This window comes from Alosa pseudoharengus, unplaced genomic scaffold (assembly GCF_046254945.1).
Source record: "Alosa pseudoharengus isolate Yale_2024_CS ecotype anadromous, Long Island Sound unplaced genomic scaffold, YU_APseudo_1.1 YU_APseudo_1.1_scf_7, whole genome shotgun sequence".
NCBI classification, from domain to species: Eukaryota; Metazoa; Chordata; class Actinopteri; order Clupeiformes; family Clupeidae; genus Alosa; species Alosa pseudoharengus.
The window spans coordinates 40232487-40255096 of record NW_027468859.1 but is presented as its reverse complement, the minus strand read 5'-3'; the positions used below and the strand labels follow the sequence as shown (position 1 = coordinate 40255096).

The 22610-nt window shown below is 40.3% G+C and overlaps 2 protein-coding genes across 5 annotated transcripts in view; one reads left to right on the top strand and one right to left on the bottom strand.

The window, feature by feature from the left end:
* The window catches only part of vta1 (vesicle (multivesicular body) trafficking 1), a 47491-nt gene extending 36981 nt beyond the window's left edge, over nt 1–10510 (bottom strand). The window contains exon 1 of one of the 2 annotated variants that reach the window (XM_076272646.1): nt 10053–10510. In XM_076272646.1, the coding sequence (XP_076128761.1) occupies nt 10053–10143 (91 nt within the window). In that variant the 5' untranslated portion in view covers nt 10144–10510. The remainder of the gene's footprint in view (nt 1–10052) is intronic. The other variant, XM_076272647.1, reaches the window with a different exon arrangement.
* Nucleotides 10511–12375: 1865 nt separating this feature from the next.
* Nucleotides 12376–22610, top strand: part of txlnba (taxilin beta a) — a 32583-nt gene continuing 22348 nt past the window's right edge. The window contains exons 1-2 of one of the 3 annotated variants that reach the window (XM_076272824.1): nt 12379–12485; nt 13712–13794. The gene's annotated coding sequence lies outside the window, so the exon portion shown is untranslated. Of the gene's footprint in view, nt 12486–13711; nt 13795–22610 lie in introns of all 3 variants that reach the window. The other 2 variants (XM_076272825.1, XM_076272823.1) reach the window with 2 other exon arrangements.

The following is a 22610-nucleotide window of genomic DNA, read 5'->3' as shown; positions in this document are numbered from 1 at the left end:
TAGAGCAGGGAGTTGAGTTCTTATAGCACGTTCAGCTGAGCGCACTACTCTCTGCAGAGTACTACAATCTGTAACTGTGGAGTTCCCATACCAGGTGATGATGCTACCAGTTAGAACACTCTCAACCGCTGAAGTAGGGATCGACCGATATGGTTTTTTCAGGGCCGATACCGATATCAATTATTACCAAAACAGGAGGCCGATAACCGATATGTAAAACCGATATGTCAGTTGTCAAAAAGGGGGGTAGGTAGTAAAGGCGATATGCTGCAAAAAATTAATTCAAAAGCATTTCATTATGCAAACTTTTCTTTCTTCTTTTGATACACAATTGTCTATCAACTTGCAAGTGTAAATCCTGTGTATCATATTAATCCAAGAGCTAAGTGAGTGATAGCAATTATTTTCATAGACTAGGCCAGTGATTCTTAAACTAGGGGTCGCGACCCCAAATGGGGTCGCCAAAAACTTACGTGGGGTCGCCAATTATTTTCTGTATTCAGTCTGAAATTATTATTAGGTGAAACAAAGGAAAATAATATTGCCCTTTTCTGCCTTTTTCTTATTTACACGCAGTTAAGAGAAGAGAGAGAATTTTTATGGGCTACTGGTCCGCTGATAGAAACAATGTAACTATCTGCTCCCACTATGCAAACTCAACTTGTTCCCGCTATTTTAAGTAAAACAAAACAAAAGACATAGGTAGCCTACTAGCCAAAATGGACAGGTGGCTGCTTAAAAAATTGAACAAAAGCTCGGAAGTGCCATCTACCAGTGAGTAGTCTACTCCTCCGTGATCCTCAGATGGGACAAGTCTACAGGCCGGTGAGAATAAAAAAGAACAAACGGCGCGTCGGCTTTATCAGAAAGAATTTCTGAAATATGCATTCACTTGCCAAGTTAAAGATAACCTCGACCACCCACAATGTGTGATTTGCGGCGATGTTCTGGCGAATGAGAGCTTAAAACCTGTCAAAATGAAACGACATCTCAAAATACAGATGTCGGCTTAGCACCGTGGAGGAAAATCTCTGTGTCGCCGTATGCAGCATTCCTCCTAGAATTAACTTGCTATGTTCACGGAAGCATGCCCACCCTTCCCATTGAAATTGTTACCAGAAAAGGGAAATAAAAAAATATTGTTATTGTTATCGCCATAAATATAATTAATGTAACGTTGTAGGCCTAATGCTGCATGTGTGTGTGCGTGCTTGTGTGTGCGCACGCTACGCATAGCGCTCTGATCTGATATGGCGGCAGCTTGTTTAATCGTGATTGTTTGGTTTTCTCGGTTCTTGTTCATATGGAGTAAATAAAACAAATGACTTTGCTTTCTAGTTTTTGCTTGATTTAGTTGTTAACGTTTGAGGGGGATATTTGAGTAAGGATTTAGAATGGGTTTGGGGAAAGTGGGGTCGCCAGACCTCGCCATACTTTTTTGTGGGGTCGCCAGACAAAAAGTTTAAGAACCACTGGACTAGGCCTACACAATGGGCTATGTGCTTGTTAAGGGACCTGTCACAAAGAGGATGCTTTGCCATCGTGTGTGTGAGTGCACGAGACAGGGAGAGGAAGAGGTGCATGCGTGATGGCAAGTGTTACGGTTGAATAGTTTAACAAAACAGTTTTAAAATAGTTATTAGGGTATTTAAGTATGCAATTTGTGTCCATGTGTAGGCTACAAGCTACACTTTTGACGCGATTTAGTTCAGGTCGGATTAAATTACGGCTGGCCCTGGGTGCATGTTGTCTTTTCTGACAGTCCGTTTCAAAAAGGAGCAATTAGACTTTTTGACGTTCGCTATCGCATAATTTAGGACTTGTCTGTACTATGTCCGCCGCGGTGTCCCGTTATTCACAATTAACGAACGAGGCGGAGGCAGAGAACTCCCGACACGTAGCACCCGAGTTTGTAGGCTAACTAGTAAACAGTAACGTGCATCAGTCGGGAATTCGCTAAATGAAGGAAGTGGCCGCTTTACTCATTGATCCGGATCAAAGAGACAATAGCTTACAAAGTGGTGTTTTTGTAATTTCAGTGTAGATTATTGTGATTCATTGCAACTTCAGCAATGTAGGCTACCTTCCTTACCTTCGAAAAATAGCTCCGTACAACTGAAGCCCAGTCTACAGTCTGCCTCAGTGAGAATCCTAAACTTTGTCTGTGTTCAGTCTTCGATAATGATTGGCTGCATTCGTGCTAACTAACAAATCAGACGGTGTAGTGGGCGGGACAATGCTCTTGACCACAGAGTAGCAAATGCAGGGAGTGAGAGACGCTTTACAGACAAAGTAGCGCGTTTCATTCTTTATCCATTTCAATATCGGCTTATCGGTGGAAAAAATGACCGATACCAATTATTATAAAAATGCTAAATATCGGCCCTAATAATCGGCCAGGCCGATAATTGGTCGATCCCTACGCTGAAGTGTAGAAGGCCTTCATGATGGATGTAGAAACTTTGAATTTCCTTAGCTAACGAAGGAAGTAGAGTCGTTGTCTGAACATATTGAGTGTTAACAGTCCATGTTAAGTCTTCAGTAATCCAAGGTATTTAAAACTTGTGACTCTCTCTACAGGTTGATCATTAGTGGGGTGTAACTGTAGTTCTGCTGCTGCCTTCTGTAATCCACTACCATTTCCTTGGTTTTATTGACATTCAGTGTCAAGCTGTCTGATTGACACCACTGTGCCACCTCATCAACCTGATCCAAGTAGAGCTGTTCATTGTTGTTACTAATCAGGCCCAAGATTATGGAATCAATTTTGTGTCAAAAAAATGAAAGAATACTTATAAAATAGCAAACAAAAAAATACAAATCAAAATACCAAATAGAAAAAATCAAACAAAAAAATTAAACTCAATTAAAAAATACAAGATTGCAATGAAATCATTTGGGTAACCGTGTAAAATATTTGTCTTTGCCTCTTTCTCAGTTTTGTTTGATGCTGTTTTCTTTGATTACGATTCCAGCTTTCTCGTTTGCGCTCCCTGACTTTTTGATTGCGGTTTTGACACAAACGTGTCTGGGGGTTGGGATTTCCTTGGGTGCATTCCCATTGGCTTATTTATGTTTGACGGACAGCTAAGCAAGTTTACGATTCAGTTTATTATTAACAATTGTAACTATTACTGATTGTACATTGTTGTTTACAGGAGCAAGTACGAACTCTTACAAAGAATACAACAAAGATTCCTCTTAATGTTGAGAAATGAAGCACTAGACCTCGGCTATCTATTAGATGTTGCCCAGCAGGAATGGAATGTTAGCTACTAGCTAGCCTACCGAGCGGGGCTCAAGGCGAGGCGGTGTCTTGACGTGAGCTAGCCGGTTACCGAGCGGGGCTCAAGGCAAGGCTGTTGTGATTGTGCTTGACTGGGACTAGCGGTTACCGAGCTGGGCTCAAGGTAAACCGCTCCGTGTTTGTGTTTGACAGAGGCTAGCCTGTGGCTGAGCTGGGCTCCAGGCGAGGCTACCGTGCTTGTGGACAGTAACGTTAGCCAGTCACCGAGCATGGCTCAAGATGAAGATTCCTCTTCAGACTACACTCTCGGATAAGTTGGATTGTACTGACGACCTACGTGTTATTTAACCTGGAGCTTGTTGTAGGCTGTTTGTAAAAACTCAGTTCGTACTTGCTCCTGTAAACAACAATGTACAATCAGTAATCGTTACAATTGTTAATAATAAACTGAATCGTAAACTTGCCTATGTCCTGCCTGCATTCTGCCATCAAGGTGTATTTTTGTTCAAAACTGTGACGCACCGGTGATGACGTTGTTACAACCAATCAGAAGCAGAGTACGGCATTCGCAATACGATTGCTTAGCTGTCCGTCAAACATAAATAAGCCAATGGGAATGCACCCAAGGAAATCCCAACCCCCAGACACATTTGTGTCAAAACTGCAATCAAAAAGTCAGGGAGCGCAAACGAGAAAGCTGGAATCGTAATCAAGAAAACAGCATCAAACAAAACTGAGAAAGAGGCAAAGACAAATATTTTACACGGTTAACCAAATGATTTCATTGCAATCCTTAGTTTTTTTGTTTGATTTTTTCTATTTGGTATTTTGATTTGTATTTTTTTGTTTGCTATTTTATAAGTATTCTTTCATTTTTTTTGACACAAAATTGATTCCATACAAGATCACTGTTATCTGCAAACTTGATGATGGAGGTATGACTACTGTTGGCTTTGCAGTCATGTGTGTAGATGTTGTACAGCAGTGGACTCAAAACACAGCCTTGGGGAGCACCAGTGCTGATGGTTAATGTGTCAGATGTCAGACCCCCCACTCCAGTGACACAGTTCAGTCCTAAGGCCTTCATCTTTGTGACCAAGGTGAGAGGTACTATCGTGTTGAATGCTGAACTAAAGTCAATGAACAGCATCCTCACATAATTCCCATTCCCCTCCTCCAGGTGAGTTAAGGTGGTGTGCATGAGGTTTGAGATGGCATCATCTGTAGACCTGTTGGCTCTGTAAGCAAATTGGAGGGGGTCGAAGGAGGCAGGGAGGGATGAGCAGATACTGTTTTTCACAAGCTTCTCAAAACACTTCATCACTGTAGACGTCAGGGCTACTGGGCGGTAGTCATTCATACATGATGGACTTTTGTTTTTCGGTACTGGAACAATAACAGACTGCTTGAGGCAAGTAGGAACTGTCTCTTGAGCCAATGATGTGTTAAAGATATAAGTGAACAAAGGAGCTAACTGAGTAGCGCAGGATTTCAAAACCCTGTTACAAATTCCATCCGGTCCAGCAGCTTTTCTACAATTAACCCTCCTAAAGGCATTGCTCACATCGACCTCAGAGACACAGAAAGGTGCATCCTCATTTGCTTCACATGCTGCAGCTAGTGCAAGATAGTCTGTGTTTTTCATGTCAAAGCGAGCATAAAAAGCTCATCAGGGAGGCCTTTACTCACATTCATCATAGGAGAGGATTTTCTTTCAAAGCCAGTGATGGTTCGGAGTCCTTTCCACACTCGTGCTGGATCACCCTCCAAGAAATCAGCTTCAACTTTGTCTCTATTGCGCCGCTTAGCATCTTTAATAGCTCTACGTAAACTATATGATGCTGCTTTGTAATCCGTCATATTCCCTGAAATAAGCCCAGCATTATAAGTGATGGTGCGTGTCTTTAATGCCGTTCTCACTTCTCTATCCACCCATGGCTTCTGGTTAGGGAAGCTTCGGATCTTTACAGTTGGGATGATGGAATCAGTTAGCATATTGATGTAACTCAATGATACTTCCGTAAACTCATTGATGTCAGCAGAGTTCGTCTTGAACATCTACCAGTCAACGTTGCTAAGGGCGTCCTGTAGCCTGGCTTCCGATTGGTCAGTCCAGCGCTTGACCTCCTTCGTCACTGGGGGGGTCCCTCTGACTTCTCTGCTTGTACATAGGCAGTAGGAAAACAGCGGCATGATCTGATTTTCCGAAAGCTGGTAGAGACTTAGCTTTGTAACTGTTCTTGAACTGTGTGTAGCAGTGATCCAGTGTGTTGTCACCACGTGTAGGGAAGTGAATGTGTTCATGTTTTGAGGTCTATGTGTGGACCGCTTTGGGTTGCACTTTACTAGTAACATGGTAGGGAAGTTAACAAGTGTTGAATGCTTGTTTACCTTAACTTAGGCCCTGTCCACACGAGAGCAACAAAAATGTGTGAAAACGGTAACGTTTTTTTATATTGTTTTGGCCTTGCATCCACATGACCTGGGCGTTTTAGGTGCCCAAAATAATCTTTTGAGAAACCGGGTTGCAGAAAGAAAATTTAGCAGATCCATGGGCCAATCCATTTACTTCAATTTCTTGGACTGAGCACACACACAGCTTGCAACTAGACATTTGCTGCCACTATTACTTTCGGTGTTTGTCATTAGACTAAGTTACATTACGGTTTGGAGGGGGGGGGGAATTTTGTATATATTTGTGTGTGTGTATATATATATATATATATATATATATATATATATATATATATTAGGGGTGTAACGGTACACAGAAGTCACGGTTCGGTTCATACCTCGGTTCGGACATCACGGTTCGGTACGAGTTCGGTACAATGGAGGGAAAAGCAAAACAAAAATGCAGAAAGCATTTTTTTTTGTACATGTCTCAGGCTGTACCACCTAGTGTCATACAGTCTCTTCCCTGAGCTATCTGCAACAGCCTGAAGTGTGTAAGATGTAGGCTAAACAGTACAATAAGTACCCAGACTCCATCTGTAACTTGTAAACAAAATAAGACAATCAGCTATAAAACTGGGCCTACACCATCTCTTATTTCTGAAAGTGCAAATTACATAGAAAAAATATTTTTAAAAATCCACTTAAGCAAGACCTTCAACATCTGTGTTTAGTTGTATATGGAAGGGTCTACAATTTGCCTCAATATTTTTTTTATTGTGTGTAAAGTAATAATCTAGCCTACTAACTGTGAAAATATCACACTATTTTCAGTCAACAGTTTAAAAAAAAAAAACGAAATTGCTCCTTTCATTTCATACACAGACTACAACTAGAAGTCACGTGACTTTGCCCTTTGACGTTAACTCACCGTAGCATGGTTTGTTTATTAGCCTGGTTAGCGTTGTCACTTTATTTTACTCTATGCACTTAACACTACCAGAACCTCATGTGAGAAGTTACAAGTTACCCCAACATAAAGGTAATTACCACGCGATTTACATAGCTTTCTGTCATTACGAAATAATTTAATTTAAGCCATAGGTTTTGGCCCTATTTGTATGTGTATCCAAAGGCTGCTGAAGCGCAGGGGAAGTTTTTTCCCCTCGTTTCAGTGATTGGTAGCCTACATCATCTGGGTGATGGCTTCGAATATGTGTAGCATTTTTTCCACTCACATACCCAACAACTGCTGAACAACGCCGACACACAGTTTCATCTTATCCACCACTCTTTCGCCTGTACTAACGTTACTGTAACTGAAGTTCTCAAACTTGCGATCTTAAAGAGACTAGCGGATCCTCTAACTCTTGTGGGTCTAACCTTAGTGCTGCTAATGACTGACTGACTCGACCGACGACCTGACAAAAAAACATAGGCGCCAATCAGAGCTTCAGAGCTAAGGCGAGGCTACAGATTAGCGTTAGGTGTCGCTAAAGAACTCGCGTAACTCTCGCTACTCAACAGTAATTGCGCATGACATTAATTAATCCGCACACGAGTTTTATGTATTTTTATACCGTGTATTCTCCGTGTAAATTCATGCACCGAACCGTGACGCCCGTACCGTTTCGGTTCAATACGAATACATGAACCGTTACACCCCTAATATATATATATATATATATATATATATATATATATATATATATATATATATAAAATCACTTTTGGTGTTTGTCATTAGACTAAGTTACATTACGGTTTGGTGGGGGGGGGGGAAATTTTGTATGTATTTGTATATACATTTTGTTGTGTGTTTTATGTTTGCTTGTTAGAATAATTATTTGGTAAAAACTGTGAACTTGAATTTGACTGCTGCTCCAGATTTCTAATAATATTTTCTAATAATAATAATAATAATAATAATAATAATAATAATAATAATAATAATGACAACAACAATTCATTACATTTATATCTAAGTGTTATTTAGTTACATTTTGCCTTAGGAAAGAAATGTTTAGTTAGGGAAAGTCATATTTAAGTCAAGCCTGATACCTTTAGTCTCTTTCACATGGTGTATACAGTTTATTAATTCAACAATAGTATTGGATCGGTATCGACCGATACACAAAGCACAGGCATCAGTATCGAGACGGAAAAATCGGACTGGTGCATCCCTATTTCTGTGCACACAGTATCAGCCCTTTGTGGCTAACTTTGAAGCACATAGGTTAGGCTACATTAACTTTAGCCTACTACAACCTATGACTACAATGCATGTTCATTTCCCCAGTGTTACTTGCTACCAGACATAATGCAAAATGTAAAAAGCCTTTTCACATACAGCAGTCACAAACCCTGAAAAATAACTTCAGGCCTATTAGTTTTACAATTGAATTGAAAACTGAATTGAACGCAGGAATGCTTGTCTCACGTGACGGGTTAAGAATGTTATTAGGCTTGTTTGAGATCGACTGAGTCTGACTTGGTCTGGCTTTCTACGTAAACGTGATCTTCAGAGGCTAGCCGGGAGGAGCTAAAACAGAGGGCAGCTCATCCTGCACAGACAGGCTACAGTCTGCCTGATGTGACTCGCGGGAGACATCGCGGGAGTTATCGCGGAATTTTGTTTGCAATAAACACAGCAGAACTTTCATTCTTACTCATTAAAATGAGCATGAAGACTGACGAAATAGATTCTAATGATGTAGTTTAAATAAACCACTGGTGTCATACAGTTGACAGGCCTGCTTTGTAGCACATAAACTTGATATTGAATTTTTTTTTCTATATGTGTGTCTATCTATTTAACCAACAGCAGAAAATAACAGAATATCCAAACGTTTTCAGTAGGCTAGCCTACCATTGTTGCAGAAATCACGTATAAGAAGGTATCCCTTTGATTTCTGTTTATTTTTGCATATTCCAACATAAGGAAGCAGCATGAGACTCCCGTCAAAATCGTCATGAGGAGATTCCTCCCAAATGGCCCTATCACGTCTTTGAACTGACGTCATGAGGGCGTGTTTTAGCTCGTGCAGCTCATGGAAGGCAACTCAAAGTCTAACTGCAAGATCTGTCTGCAGGCTAAGACTCCCGCGATATTTTAAGGTCATGTGACATGGTGTCACGGTGGTAAGTCCGTCCCCGGCTGACAGAAGTCGGACAGAATTTCTAACCAGTAAGCATTGCGTCCATCCCAGTATGCATTGTGTTCAACCCAGCATGCATCACATCAAGTCAGATCTGCACAGATCTGCCTCAAGACGAACAAGCCTACTGTCTCTTCCTCGTGAATTTGTGTCTCTACACCGCCACTGCGTCATCGACTGGCCTGGCATATACACTACAACTTTTTCACTCATCTTCACCTCTTTGTGTGGACGCAAATGAAATTTAAAAAAAAAACTCATTTCAACAAGAATTGCCTTCCCAGGGTTGTAATATGGACTTTTGGGGTTTGATGATTTTTTTCACGTAATCATTTGCATATTTCCTGCTACAAGTATTATTCAACTAAACATAAATTGTCACACACACACACACACACACACTCCCAACACCACTTCCTCAACAAGACTTTCTAGGACCTAGATTTAACAATCTACTGGTAAGCTATCTTCTCCGGGTGTATGCAAACCACGTTGGATGACAATGGGGGGATCATTGTGCACCTTTTGTTCAAGACTTGAACAAAATCTGAGACCTGAACAAAAGCAAGGAATGACTCAGCTGACATTTGGGCTCAACAACCAATCAAATTGCACTCTACATTTCAGTGCAGGTGACGGACGAGATTGTGTCCTGTCAGATCCACTTTGTTTACCATCTACTAGGCTAGTGGTCAGGAGGGTTTTTGAACACAAACACTGGGACAGCTATGGAACCATGAGGAAATAGCCCCTCAATCACACAAAAAACGTAAATCACCGTCTACACACCTTTAACGCATGCAGCTCAGTATCTCTAATATCCAGATTAACCTGTGACACACCCACAGACCGAAACTGTGCCACTTTTGTTCCCAAAACTTGCACACTGCTCTATTTTGGTCTCAGCAGTTAAATGTCTGAATTAGCCTATACTGGGAGATGACAGCTGCGAAATATTTCGTGAGAATAGGGCCATGGCACGATAAGAGGCTATTTGGATAACACGGGTTTATGTGATATCGCAAGGTTCTCCTACACGCCAGAAACCCATTGTAACTCTACTCACCGAATGGTGTAGCCTAGCTTCTCACTAGTTTCTAAACAAGCTCGATTTTTAAAGTATAGCCCAACGCGCCGCGGGTGATGACTAGCTATGACAACTATGTATCTCCCATAACATTAAAGGAAGTTATTTGGAGTGTTAATTTTACAAGTCATCCGAAACGATTGTTCAGAAAAGTGAAAAAACTCACAGTAGTACGCCACAACAGGATCCCTTTGCTCATGCTCCTGTCCTGTTCTTAAATGGTGTTGGATTGCTTTTAATTGCTGTGGCAGAGCCATCTTTTGCGCTGAAGTGATGATAGCCGGGATTTTCAAAAAGCCTCAGAAGTTGTGAGTGAGATTCGTGTAAAACGACTGTATAAAACAGTTACGTTAAAGCAAAACAGTCGGATAAACCATGCTTCCGCATTCGGCTTGGAAAATACTGGTTTAAAAAATGACTGACATCTACCGGTCAGGAGTAGCACTAGGCTAATTCATTACAAGTTCCTTCTCGAAATGACTGATAGAAGTCTGTTTTTCAGCTCCTCAATGCTAGTAGATAGGGCTGTGGGGCTCGAAACTCATGTCTCGAATCAGTGTGCTCCGCTCTAGAATCGTTGGTGTCGAGATTAGAAGCACAAGTGTTTCCAAACACTGCTTAGAAACCATGGTTTGAAACAAGCGGCAACATTCTAATCTGAACAATGAAGCCTACCCGGAAGTTCGAAAAACTGCAATACATCGGAAATCCGCTAGGGACTGGTCCCAAAAACGAGCAAAATGTCCATAGACTCCCATGTTAAAATGTCTGTTTTCACAGCGTAAACATGTCTTCAAAGCCTGGTCCCATGGACTCTTATTGTACTTTTCGATAGTTTCCCAGTGCCTGACAACTTATAAGTTAAATATATGAATATTAAGGGTGTGGTCAGCTTGATTGACGGCTGACGTCGAGGCATACAGCAGCAGATGTTGCCAGCTGAGTGGAAATCCTGAAATTTGACTTCTCAGCCATGATCCTACACAAAGCAGGGATGTAATTTGTATTTTATTGAGATGATGAAAATGCCTTCGTATTTTGTATCAAAATACTTCAGTGTTGTGTATTTTTGTATTTGAAACACTGATGACATCTATCTAACTATCTATAAAGCACAAAATCTCTGTCTCCGTCTGTCTGTGGCACCCTCGCATGGTCAAGCCCCTGTGATACCACTCTCGGCCACTAGTTTCGGCCACCGCTCTCAGCCACTAGAATTTTGGCACTGTTTCAAACTAACTATGGGCATGCACATTGCACTAGTCATCACTACACAAAATGTGCGGTGCTGCAGATTGGATTGAGTCCTAGGTACTTGGTGCTTCAGGCTGCCACAGATATGGACCTGTGACTGAGTGAGGCTTCAAACACAACTAATGTGCTAGAGGAAGGTTTTCCTGAAGTCAACTCACAGCAAGGCTGAGCTAGAGTCGTTTCATTTTTTAGAGGATCAAAGGAAGGACTTGCCAACCAGTATCCCCTCATCAAAAACCTTGTAAGGTGCAACACCATCATTCCGTCTTCTGCTCCAGTAGAGCGTAGAGAGTCCTTTCCTGGACTTAATAACAGGCGCCTTCTGAATGCAACACTGTTTGAGAAGTTAGTTGTGCTTACTGTAAAGGCATCAACTGAGGAGACACAACTAGCTAAGGTTACACACACTCCTTTGCTCACACAAGGACAGTGTAGTGTTTTTCTATGACTTAAAGGATGCATTTATGTTTTTTATAAGTTTTAATATTACTGTAGTTATTATGAGCGTTTTAAGGCTATTCTTGAGCAGACCAGACCAACAGTCAGAGGAGTGGGGTGCGGGAAGACACAGTAGACACTAGGAAAATAAATCCTTTCATTAGATGGTCAAGAGAGAGGGGATAGATAGATAGATAGATAGATAGATAGATAGATAGATAGATAGATACTTTATTGATCCCCAAGGGGAAATTCAAAGGTCTTAGTAGCATACAGACATCACAACATGCACTTACAGCAGAAATGGTAAATATAAGTATAAGTATAAACATATAACCAAACTCCACTGTACAATAGAGACAGTAGAAGATAAAAAAAAACTAACCAAACTAAATACTAAAAATACTATATAAATTAAATAAAAAATCCACAGTGTGCTTGAGGGTGATCAAGCATGAGACGCTTGCAGTGACAGGGCCGGGACCGTTGACACTAATGTAATATCTTTGAATAGAAATAAAGGGATTTGTTACTGAAATAAACATTTCAAATTGTGTAAGCATCTATATTTCTGCTCTCTACCATTTTGTCAATGCTCTCTAACTATTTCTTTTGGGATTTTTTGGCAAAAACCACCGGGCACAGAGATGCCAAAATAACAAAAGTTTTTTGCCTTGGTGATATCTATGTTAAATGCTATTGCACCTCTTTGCCACTAGGTACAACTATTTGTAGTTAAATTTGGCTTATGTCTCTGGAACTATTTTGGGAGGTTGCCTGTTGCAGCTGTTGTTGGAGATGTTCCCTTAGTTCGGTTGTCTTAGACCCTTCCCTTTTCTCTCTTTCTCTCCTTTGCTTCAGTGAAGTAACTTGCTTCATCTGTCCTGTATTCTTACAACGACACTTGGTGAGTTGCACTGCTAATTATGTTTAATTGTGTGGCACTGTAACATTGCTCTTGAAGACATTAACTGGTAGCTGCTTTGGCTTTGTGCAAACATTATATAGGTAGAGATCCTACTTTGATTAGTTACTAATGCTATCTATATTAACAAGTGAATGTTATCTTATGGTGTGTGGTACGTACAACATTGAAAGTGAAAACTGAACTGTGATAACCGATAACTGAAGAATGACATGTTATTATGTAAAGACAAATAACCCCAAAAATATCAGTTATATATTTTACTATTTCCTTTACAAGTCAATTAATGATAACTCTTATAATTGACATCCACTCTAACTCCTGGTAGTGAGTTAGAGTGTGTGTGTGTGTGTGTGTGTGTGTGTGTGTGTGTGTGTGTGTGTGTGTGTGTGTGTGTGTTTTGGGGGGGGGGGGGGTCCGGAAGGTCCGAAAGTAGTGTGTTATTTCATAACAGGTGCTCCATGGCTCTTTACCAGAATGTGTGTGTGTGTGGGTGTGTGTGTGTGTGTGTGGGGGGGGGGGGGGGTAGGTGTGTGTGTGTGTTGGGGGTGGGGTTTGCTAATTTTATCATGGCTTACTGGAGAGCGTCACTACCACTCTGTCAAGTATGTTGCCTTAAAATAAAACTAGATGCATCACACAGCAGTGTATAATATGGCAGCTGCAAGTGAGAAAATGAACGAGAATTATGCCAAATAAGAAGATATTTTCCTTAGAAAAATGTGCTGATAATATTTTTGGCAACAGTAAACTAACACGCTTATAATTTAACTTATTCTGAATGAAAAGTTAAGGAACTATATAGTATAACAGATAAATTGTGCATAATTTGATCATTTTGTGAAATGAACATTTTTTTTTTGCAAATACTTTTCCAGTGCAGCTATTCACAGGAAATTCTAACCAGATATTGGTGTCAACCACACAGAAGACATTTTAGTATATAAAATATATATATAGTATATCTAAATATAATTATGACAAAGTGGAATGCAGGTAAAAGTCACTAGCTGAAATGTATTTCATACTTGGACTGGAGAAGTCTTTGCTTCCAATACCATTTCCATTGTCCATACTACTCAGTGCTCTTGTGAGTCTTCATGTTCAGGTCTTTCAACATGCTCTGTTGGATTTAAATCTGCTAATTGACTATGTCTTTTAAAAAAAGAAAGAAAAAACATTATTTTTCAATTACGTCTCATTTTAAGTGTTTTAGATCATTGGAATTGGAAGGTCCACCTGTCTCTCATCCTCATCATCCTGGTGTATGGCAACAGATCCATCTCTAGTGGTGGGTGGCTGTGTAACACCTTTGATACCACAGTAGGGTTAACTTTTCCTAGCAACCTCAAACAATAGCTCTACCTTAGAACAGTCTCTTCACAATACTGCTTCTTGGTTCTGCGTTGGGCTGAACGATTTTTGAAAATAATCTAATTGCGATTTTTTTTACCAATATTGCGATTTCATATGCAATTATTATTATTTTTTTAATCTTCTTATCTCTTTTTCTTCTGTATTATTCAACAGACAGCAATAAATCATTCTATAGTATGACCAACACAATATTAGATAGCCTTAATATAACATAAACTGTTCTTTCCTGGAGGACATGCCAATGTTATGATGACAAGGTGATAATTGAATTAATATTCTGATATTTTTTTTTCAATCACAGTAGGCTAGTATATTTGCCAGACCCTCCGCTCCGTGCACGTCATGAGTCAGAACAATCTTGCAACACGGTCAAATGACAGTAGGCCTATCGTCAACACCGCAGCGCAAATTAAGTTCAATACTCATGCATGCAAATTACAACTTTGTTCTTATCACAACAAAATCAATCGCAGAGATTAAATTCTTTAAACAGGCAACGTTTAAAATGTGTGTGAGTCTGTGCTTGCCTACCTGTGTGTGTGTGTGTGTGTGTGTGTGTGCATGGGTGCTTACATATGCCTACTGTAGCTGCTTTCAGACCTACATGTAATGCGGATGTCAAGCGGTTGGGCCGTATATCTGAACAACAAAACTGGCCATTTGGAATTCCGAACTTAGGCAGCTGTTACACTACTCCCTAAGCCTACACTACCTGGAAAACATCTGAAAGAAAGAGACCCCTTCCATAATCAGTCAACAGATTAGATATGCTGACCCCTCATTTTAGACATCCCAAACCTCTGCTCTGAGAAATGTTTGGTAACTCAAGGAACCCTTCCTTAAGTATACTTATTTACTCTATTGGTGCAATAGATTGCCTACTATGAATCAGTGACAATAACTCAAAGACAAACAATCCAAATGGATGATTTATTTAGAAATGTAAACTAGGTAGCATTTTAACATTTTAAGTTATTTAACACCATCACTACCACACTTATGGTGAGTTTCATCACAATTGAATCATTTTGTATACACCTGAAACTGGTGTGTGCACAACCTTTATCAATGTAAATACAAAAAAAAGTAAAAATAAAAAATCAGGTTGTCACATTAATACCATCCAATCAGTTAAGCCAATTAGAAGCCAATAATTATGACATTGTGACAGGGTCATTTCTTATTTAAAATGTGCAAGAGGTTGGAAATGTCCTTGAGTGAGGTAGGAAGTTATCTTGTCAAGTCACCATAGCACTGAAATAGTTCACAGGTCAGAGAACATAGACAAATTTAAAGTCTATAAAAAAACTGTAAAACAGAAAAAAGAAAGGAAAATAGCAAACTCAAGTGTTGGTATCTAAGCTTGTGAACTCAAGTCCTTGTGCTGTCCTTGTGTGAGCAAAGGAGTAACCTTAGCTAGTGTGTGTAACCTTAGCTAGTGGTGTCCTCTAAAAAAATGTGTGACTCTAGCTCAGCCTTGTTGACCTCCACGTCTTCTGTGAAGATGAAGTCATCCTCTTCCTCTACCGCAGCAGTTGCGTTTGAAACCTCACTCTCAGTCACAAGCCCAAGATCTGCGGCTGCCTGAAGCACCAAGTACCTAGGACTCAATCTAATCTGCAACACCGCACGTTTTGTGTTGTGATGACTAGTGCAATGTGCTTGTGTGAAGCTGGCCCCCCATGTTACTCAAAAAATATAAAAAATACTGCTATTCGTTTGTGCTACGTTTGTGCCGGTTTGTGCCGTAAAAAATATAGTTTGTGCTGTTAAGGGTTTTAAGTAATTAAACTTTACATTTTCTGGCCAGTGACGTCACTCAGCCCCCCATACTTGTCCAAATTTCCCCAAAATAGTCTCAATCGTTTGTGCTACGTTTGTGCTCATTTGTGCCGTTAAAAGTAACATTTGTGCTACTATGTTTTTTAAGATATTCCACGTTATTTGTTACACATGTGACGTCACTCAGCCCCCCATCAATAATAATAATAATAATAATACATTTTATTTAGAGCGCCTTTCATGTCACCCAAGGTCACTTCACAAATAAACAAAAACAAAAGGTTGTAAAATTATAGTCATCTCAAAAAATTTAATTAAAAGTAAAAGTAAAAATAAAAAAGTAAAAATCAGTCAGTCAGTCAGTCAGTCCATAAGCCATCTTGAAGAGATATGTTTTAAGTGTGCTTTTAAAGTCCGTAATTGAGTCACAATGTCTCATGTAGTCTGGCAGTGAATTCCACAGCTTGGGGGCTATGTAGCTGAAAGCCCTCTCTCCCTGGGTGCTGAGGTTCACATTAGGGACATGCAGTAGGCCTGCTGAGGAGGATCTCAGTGAGCGGGCAGGAGTGTAGAATTCTAGGAGGTCAGTGAGGTAGGTGGGGGTATAATTGTGTAGGGCCTTGTATGCCAGGAGTAGGACTTTGAAATGTATTCTGTAGGCAACTGGAAGCCAGTGCAGTTGCATCAGTAATGGTGTTACATGACTAGTGGATTTGGAGCCTAGAATAATCCTTGCTGCAGAATTCTGAATTAGTTGCCAATGTCCAAATCTTCCCAAAATGATCTCAATCGTTTGTGCTAGGTTTGTGCTGATTTGTGCCGTTAAAAGAAACATTTGTGCTAGCCTATGTTTTCTAAGTTATTATGGTTTATTTATTACTCGCGTGACGTCACCCCCCATCAATGTCCAAAACTCACCAAAATGGTCTCAATCGTTTGTGCTATGTTTGTGCTGATTTGTGCCGTTAAAAATAACATTTGTGCAGCTATGTTTTTTAAGTTAACACGCTTTGTTACATGTGTGACGTCATTCAGCCCATCATCAGTGTCCAAATCTCCTCAAAATAGCCGCGATCATTTGTAGCCTATACAGTACGTGCGTGCTGATTTGTGCCATTTAAATAAACGTTTGTAGGGTAGGCTACTAAATAAATTGTCCAGCGGCCTTGTCCAGCAATTCAATTCAGCCCCTCCATCAATGTCCAAACCTAAGCCTATCCTACCCAATCGTTTGTGCTGATTGCGCTGACATTTCTCCTATGTTTATTACACGTGATGCCCAGCCCATCAATGTGTTTTCTGTAACTATATTTTTACATTACCAAGTTCTATCTGCTATGCGCATGACATCAGTCTCACACACACTGGCCAAATCGTCCCAAACTGTAGTCTACCAAATGTTTCTCCTGATATGAGCAGAAAACACAAGTGCAGGGAAGCTGTTTCTTAGGTTTATAGCTAAAGAGTAGCCTAATAATTTAGTCAACTTTATAAAGTGCTAAAAAGGCTACAAATGTACCTTTAGTTTTAGTAGCCTATACTGTCGTATGACATTATATTGACAAACATACCAATTTAGCCTACCTTCTTGTCCATCTGAAATAACTCCTAGCTTTGCTGCCTCCGATCCTTTCTGTTTTTGCTGTTTGCAAAGTTTCATATATCCGAGACTTGGGTCAGCAACAAAGCCTAAGTGCTGTGTGCACAATCCACTGTAATTCTGATGCATACAATTATTGAAGAATACATTTGTTTATCTTAGAGAATATAGGCTACAGTGCAGTGATGAGTTATGGTAGGCCAACTTGGAGTGACTATACACACAGGGGAAATTATCTCTCGTAAGTCTCTCGTACGCTCTCGTAGCCCACTCCATAGCTGCCTAGGCCTACGCACACCTGCAGACGCTACTGGCCGGAGAATGCGTGGTGTTTCTCCACAGCTGCCGACTAATGGCCTGCAGGTTTATTCTGGTAGTGGTTGCAGTAATTCTGACGTTATGCACAAGCAACTGATGTAGGCTAATATAGAACCCTTGGCAGCACAAACAGCCACGTAAATAGTAACACATCTTTTCTTTTCTCGGTTAAGATCAGCACGATATAGCTTTGTAAACAACACAAATGTTTATTTTTTCCTTATGTTTCTTTTTTTTTAACAGCACAATCAGCACAAACAATTAGGACTACGATTGGACATTGATGAAGGGGGGGGGGGGGTGCTGCTGGGTGATGTCTAGCATAAGCTACAACTGCTGGGCAACTTCTGCATAGTAGCCTACACACACGTTTCTTTAAATGGCACAAATCAGCACGCACGTAAGCCATCACAACTATTTTGAGGAGATTTGGACACTGATAAGGGGCTGGATGAGGTCACACCTGTAACAAAGCGTGATAACTTTAAAAACATAGCTACACAAATGTTATTTGTAACGGCACAAATCAGCACAAACATAGCACAAACGATTGAGACCATTTTGGTGAGTTTTGGACATTGATGGGGGGCTGGTGATGTCACGCAAGTAATAAATAAACCATAATAACTTAGAAAACATAGTAGCACAAATGTTTCTTTTGACAGCACAAATCAGCACAAACGATTGAGATCATTTTGGAAAGATTTGGACATTGATGGGGGGCTGGATGACGTCACACGTGTAACAAATAACGTGGAATATCTTAAAAAACATAGTAGCACAAATGTTACTTTTAACCAAAGATTCTAGAACAGAGCTCTGTTGTAGAATCTTTGCTTTTAACGGCACAAATGAGCACAAACGTAGCACAAACGATTGAGACTATTTGGGGGAAATTTGGACAAGTATGGGGGGCTGAGTGACGTCACTGGCCAGAAAATGTAAAGTTTAATTAAAACCCTTAACAGCACAAACGATATTTTTACAGCACAAACCGGCACAAACGTAGCACAAACGAATAGCAGTGTTTTTAATAATTTTTGAGTAACATGGGGGGCCAGCTTCACGCAGGTGTGCAATGTGCATGCCCATAGCTAGTTTGAAACAGCGCCAAAATTCCCTAGTGGCCGAGAGCGGTATCACAGGGGCTTGACCATGTGAGGGTGCCACAGACACACAGACAAGATGTTGTGCTTTATAGATAGTTAGATAGATTAGATAGAAGTATTTTTCAGTATTTTGAAAATACAAAAATACACAACACTGAAATATTTTGATACAAAATATGAAGGCATTTTCATCAACTCAACAAAAATACAAATGACAAAATAGTATTTTGTATTTGAAATATGTATTTTAAATACATGTATTAGAAATACTGCACATTCCTGCCTATACCAGACCTAATGCAAAACATAAAAGCATTTCCACATATATAGCAGTCCTGAAAATGAACTTTATTAGTTTTACAGTTGAATTGAAAACTGTATTTCCCGTAGTCTTATTGGGTGACCAGACGTCCCAAAAAATCCGGGGGAAAAAGTCCTGAAATCAGTGTTCGAATTACGTGGGAGCCAGAGGGAGCCGAGCTCCCATAAAGTGAGGATTGGCTCCCATGAAAGCAACAAAGTCAAAAATCTGAGGGGGGTCTCTGATATCTGAAGGTGTCTGGCATTGTAATTTAATCTTAAACAACCGCTCATTATCTATCCCTGTGCGATCTCTTACCATTACAGACGTGAAATTAAAATATATGCTACTACGGGACGTAGACCTAATTCCAAAATTGTTCATCTATTTATTCCCACGGTTCAACACACGAGGCGACTGAACGCCCAGGTGTTGTTATGTGCACATTAGCCTATAATACTAGAACATAGTTTGGCTGCAATGGCTTTATTATTTTCTGCCAGTTGCATTTTCCCTGTGTATAAGTTATACTACATGCATTATTGTGTTTGACACTGAGGATAGCCTATCTGAGACGGTGGTCTGGTTCAAATGAGTTAGCCTACGTTGTGAAATTGAGAATGGCACTCAGAGTAAATCCTTTAGTCTATCTTTGTATTGTGAAATTGAAATTAAATATGGAATATTACAATCAATAATATGTTGAAATGAATGAAAAGTAATCAATTTCTATGACAAATCTCTATTGTGTGCGTGTGTCTAGGCCTATCGTGCGCATATAGGCTACTGCGCAAAAGCGCCACTCGCGCCTATAGGCTAGGCCTATTTAATTGTATCGCCTTGTTAGGCTATGCGCGGGGTGTGCCAACTTTTTATGAGATAGAGAGACCCCCTTAAAGACAAAAAGATAATTCGGGCCCTGCCTGAAATACAAGTAGTTGTCCAGAATCCTGTCCTAATTGTCCTGGAAATTATAGCCTACTAAGACAGTCTCGAGTAGGCATAGTTATTGTTTGAAAGAACATTTAAAAATGAATTATTCATGGTGGTTGCCAGCTCATTGCCTGCAGCAGTCCTGTATCTTTAGAAAAAATGTGTAGCATAGGCTACTCACTCGAATTGATAACATGCATTGATAATAAGCTCGTTTTCATTCCTTGTTGACATGGAGGCTCAGGCTGGTGTCCTGGACCTGATGAACATGCTGCTAATAAGCACAAACCAGTGCGCAAGTTGCAGTGAGGACAGGAAAGTGCAGGCAGCCACGAGTGATTGGTCGTATAAAATGAACGTTGCTGATGTCTGGGTTACACAAAGCTACAACAACACAATCATTATGTTTTCTTAATGACCGACCGTTTAGTTTATAAATAAAACATAATTTTGGCATAAAGTAGGCTAGGCCTATTAGCATTACAAGCATAGCTGCCAACTCTCACACATTGGCCGTGAGACACACGCATTTAATTAGTTTCACACACTCACACGCCACACCCCAGATTTCTCACGCTGAAATGTCAACCCGGTCGGTCAGATGCCTGAAAAATGAATTTAGCCTATCTACCTGTTGAGCCACGGTTATGCTTTCAGAGACGGTGAGAGGGTTCAATAGCACCCCCTGTCTGTGGAATTTTCTAATTTTTCTCTCAGTTGCGATGCTACTTCAGAAGCCATAGGCGCATTCCCCCCGCATTTCCCCGGCTTCAGGTATGCTTTGAGTATGAGTATTTTTCACGCTGAAGTGTCAACCTGGCAGATGAGGTTCAATACCTGGCAGATGAGGTTCAACTAAACTAAACCATATGATATGACACATCATGTGAACGAGCGGAATCTAAGCTTTCCAATGATATTAGCGCCAAGTTGCTGTGATAAATGGTTCGCGAGACAATTATCATTGAACCGACGTGCAATTTAGGCTAATCATATTTGCATTTTGCACACAGTGCACACCCATTACTCTCGGTTTAATATCTCACTAACCCTTCACACAACACGTGGCAAACCCAATATCACAATAAACAGCAAACCATACCGAATAAGAGGATATAAAGCATGCCTTTGTGCAATAAGTGGTTCCTGAGTAATCCAGTTTTGAAATTGCAACACATTTCTACATAGCCTCATTGGTGCGAAATTATAATGTATTCTGATGTAAACTATTTGTCAGTTTGTCAGCAGTTCTTATATTGTCAGGTTCCAGCCAATCCCACTTAAACAGATACATGAATATATTTATATTGGCATGCTTCCTAGTGACATTAATGCATAAATATGAAGAAAATCAAATAACGAGACACAAATATTGTGTGACATAAGCCATATGCAAACATTCACATCATGCAGATATGGGTACATCCTGAAAAAGGACTAGCATGTAGGCTATAGGCTATGGCCATTACAATGACCAATATATTATCTTAAATGAACTAGCTGAATAACACAGGTGACCACTTCTGCATAATTTCATGGAGTGCTGAAATGTACACACATTTTTGAAAATTTCTGAACTGTGAAATGTAGCATATGTTTTTGTGGTTGTGAACTTATTGCAATATCACCATAACTATTCCACCTGTGTATGCATGGTTATAATTCTGAAGTGCAAAATAGCTTAGGCTACAGCACAAATATTTCCATAAAAATAAGCAAGTCTTTGCATGGAATCATTGCCTCAATATCAACACATCAGGATGTAGGCTATGAATCTGAATGAATTTAGTATTGGCCATCCCCAAAATGCACCAGAATACAGACTTGCTTGCAGAATACAGGAAATCACATCAAACAAATAAAAACAAAAAAAAACCCTTCCACATATGCGACAATTAGTGGGGAGCCCTTAATACATGTGGGCCCAGGGGCCCGAAAGTTCATAATCCGTCCATGCCTGGTCCCTACACCTGAGAACCACTGATGTACGTTTTTTTTACTGTACGGTATAATGCTGAATGACCCAAATAAAAATTTTCGCAGCAAAATTTTGGTTGGCCCCACCAAATCTCACTCCAAGGTTTTTTGAAAAGTTGGCAGCCCTGTTACAAGTGTTATAGAAAGGGCTGATTTAAACGCAAAGTTAAAACGCTATGAGTAGGCTGGTTTACCAAATGACAGAGTTGAGTTTCTGAATAAAAAGAATTTTGGTGCAGTTTTGAAATTAATGTATCATATACATGTAACACTCCAGTTTATCCCCAGCCAATTGACAGGCTGTCCATACTAGCCTGAGACTTTCAGCTGTTTTTCCCAACTTTTACAGCACCCAGAAAGCACAGGACACCTCCACAACATAAGGATTGTGCCATATGTCTTAAGAGTACTCCAAACCCATGCCATATCATTATTTGTGCCATAAACATTTTTGTGTCTTAGTCTATTTGGGCAGCCGTGGCCTACTGGTTGGCGTTTTGGACTTGTAACCAGAGGGTTGCCAGTTCGAACTCCAACCAGTAGGAAGCGGCTGAAGTGTCCTTGACCAAGGCACCTAACCCCTCACTGCTCCCTGAGTGCCGCTGTTGTTGCAGGCAGCTCACTGCGCCGGGATTAGTGTGTGCTTCACCTCACTGTGTTCACTGTGTGCTGAGTGTGTTTCACTAATTCACGGATTGGGATAAATGCAG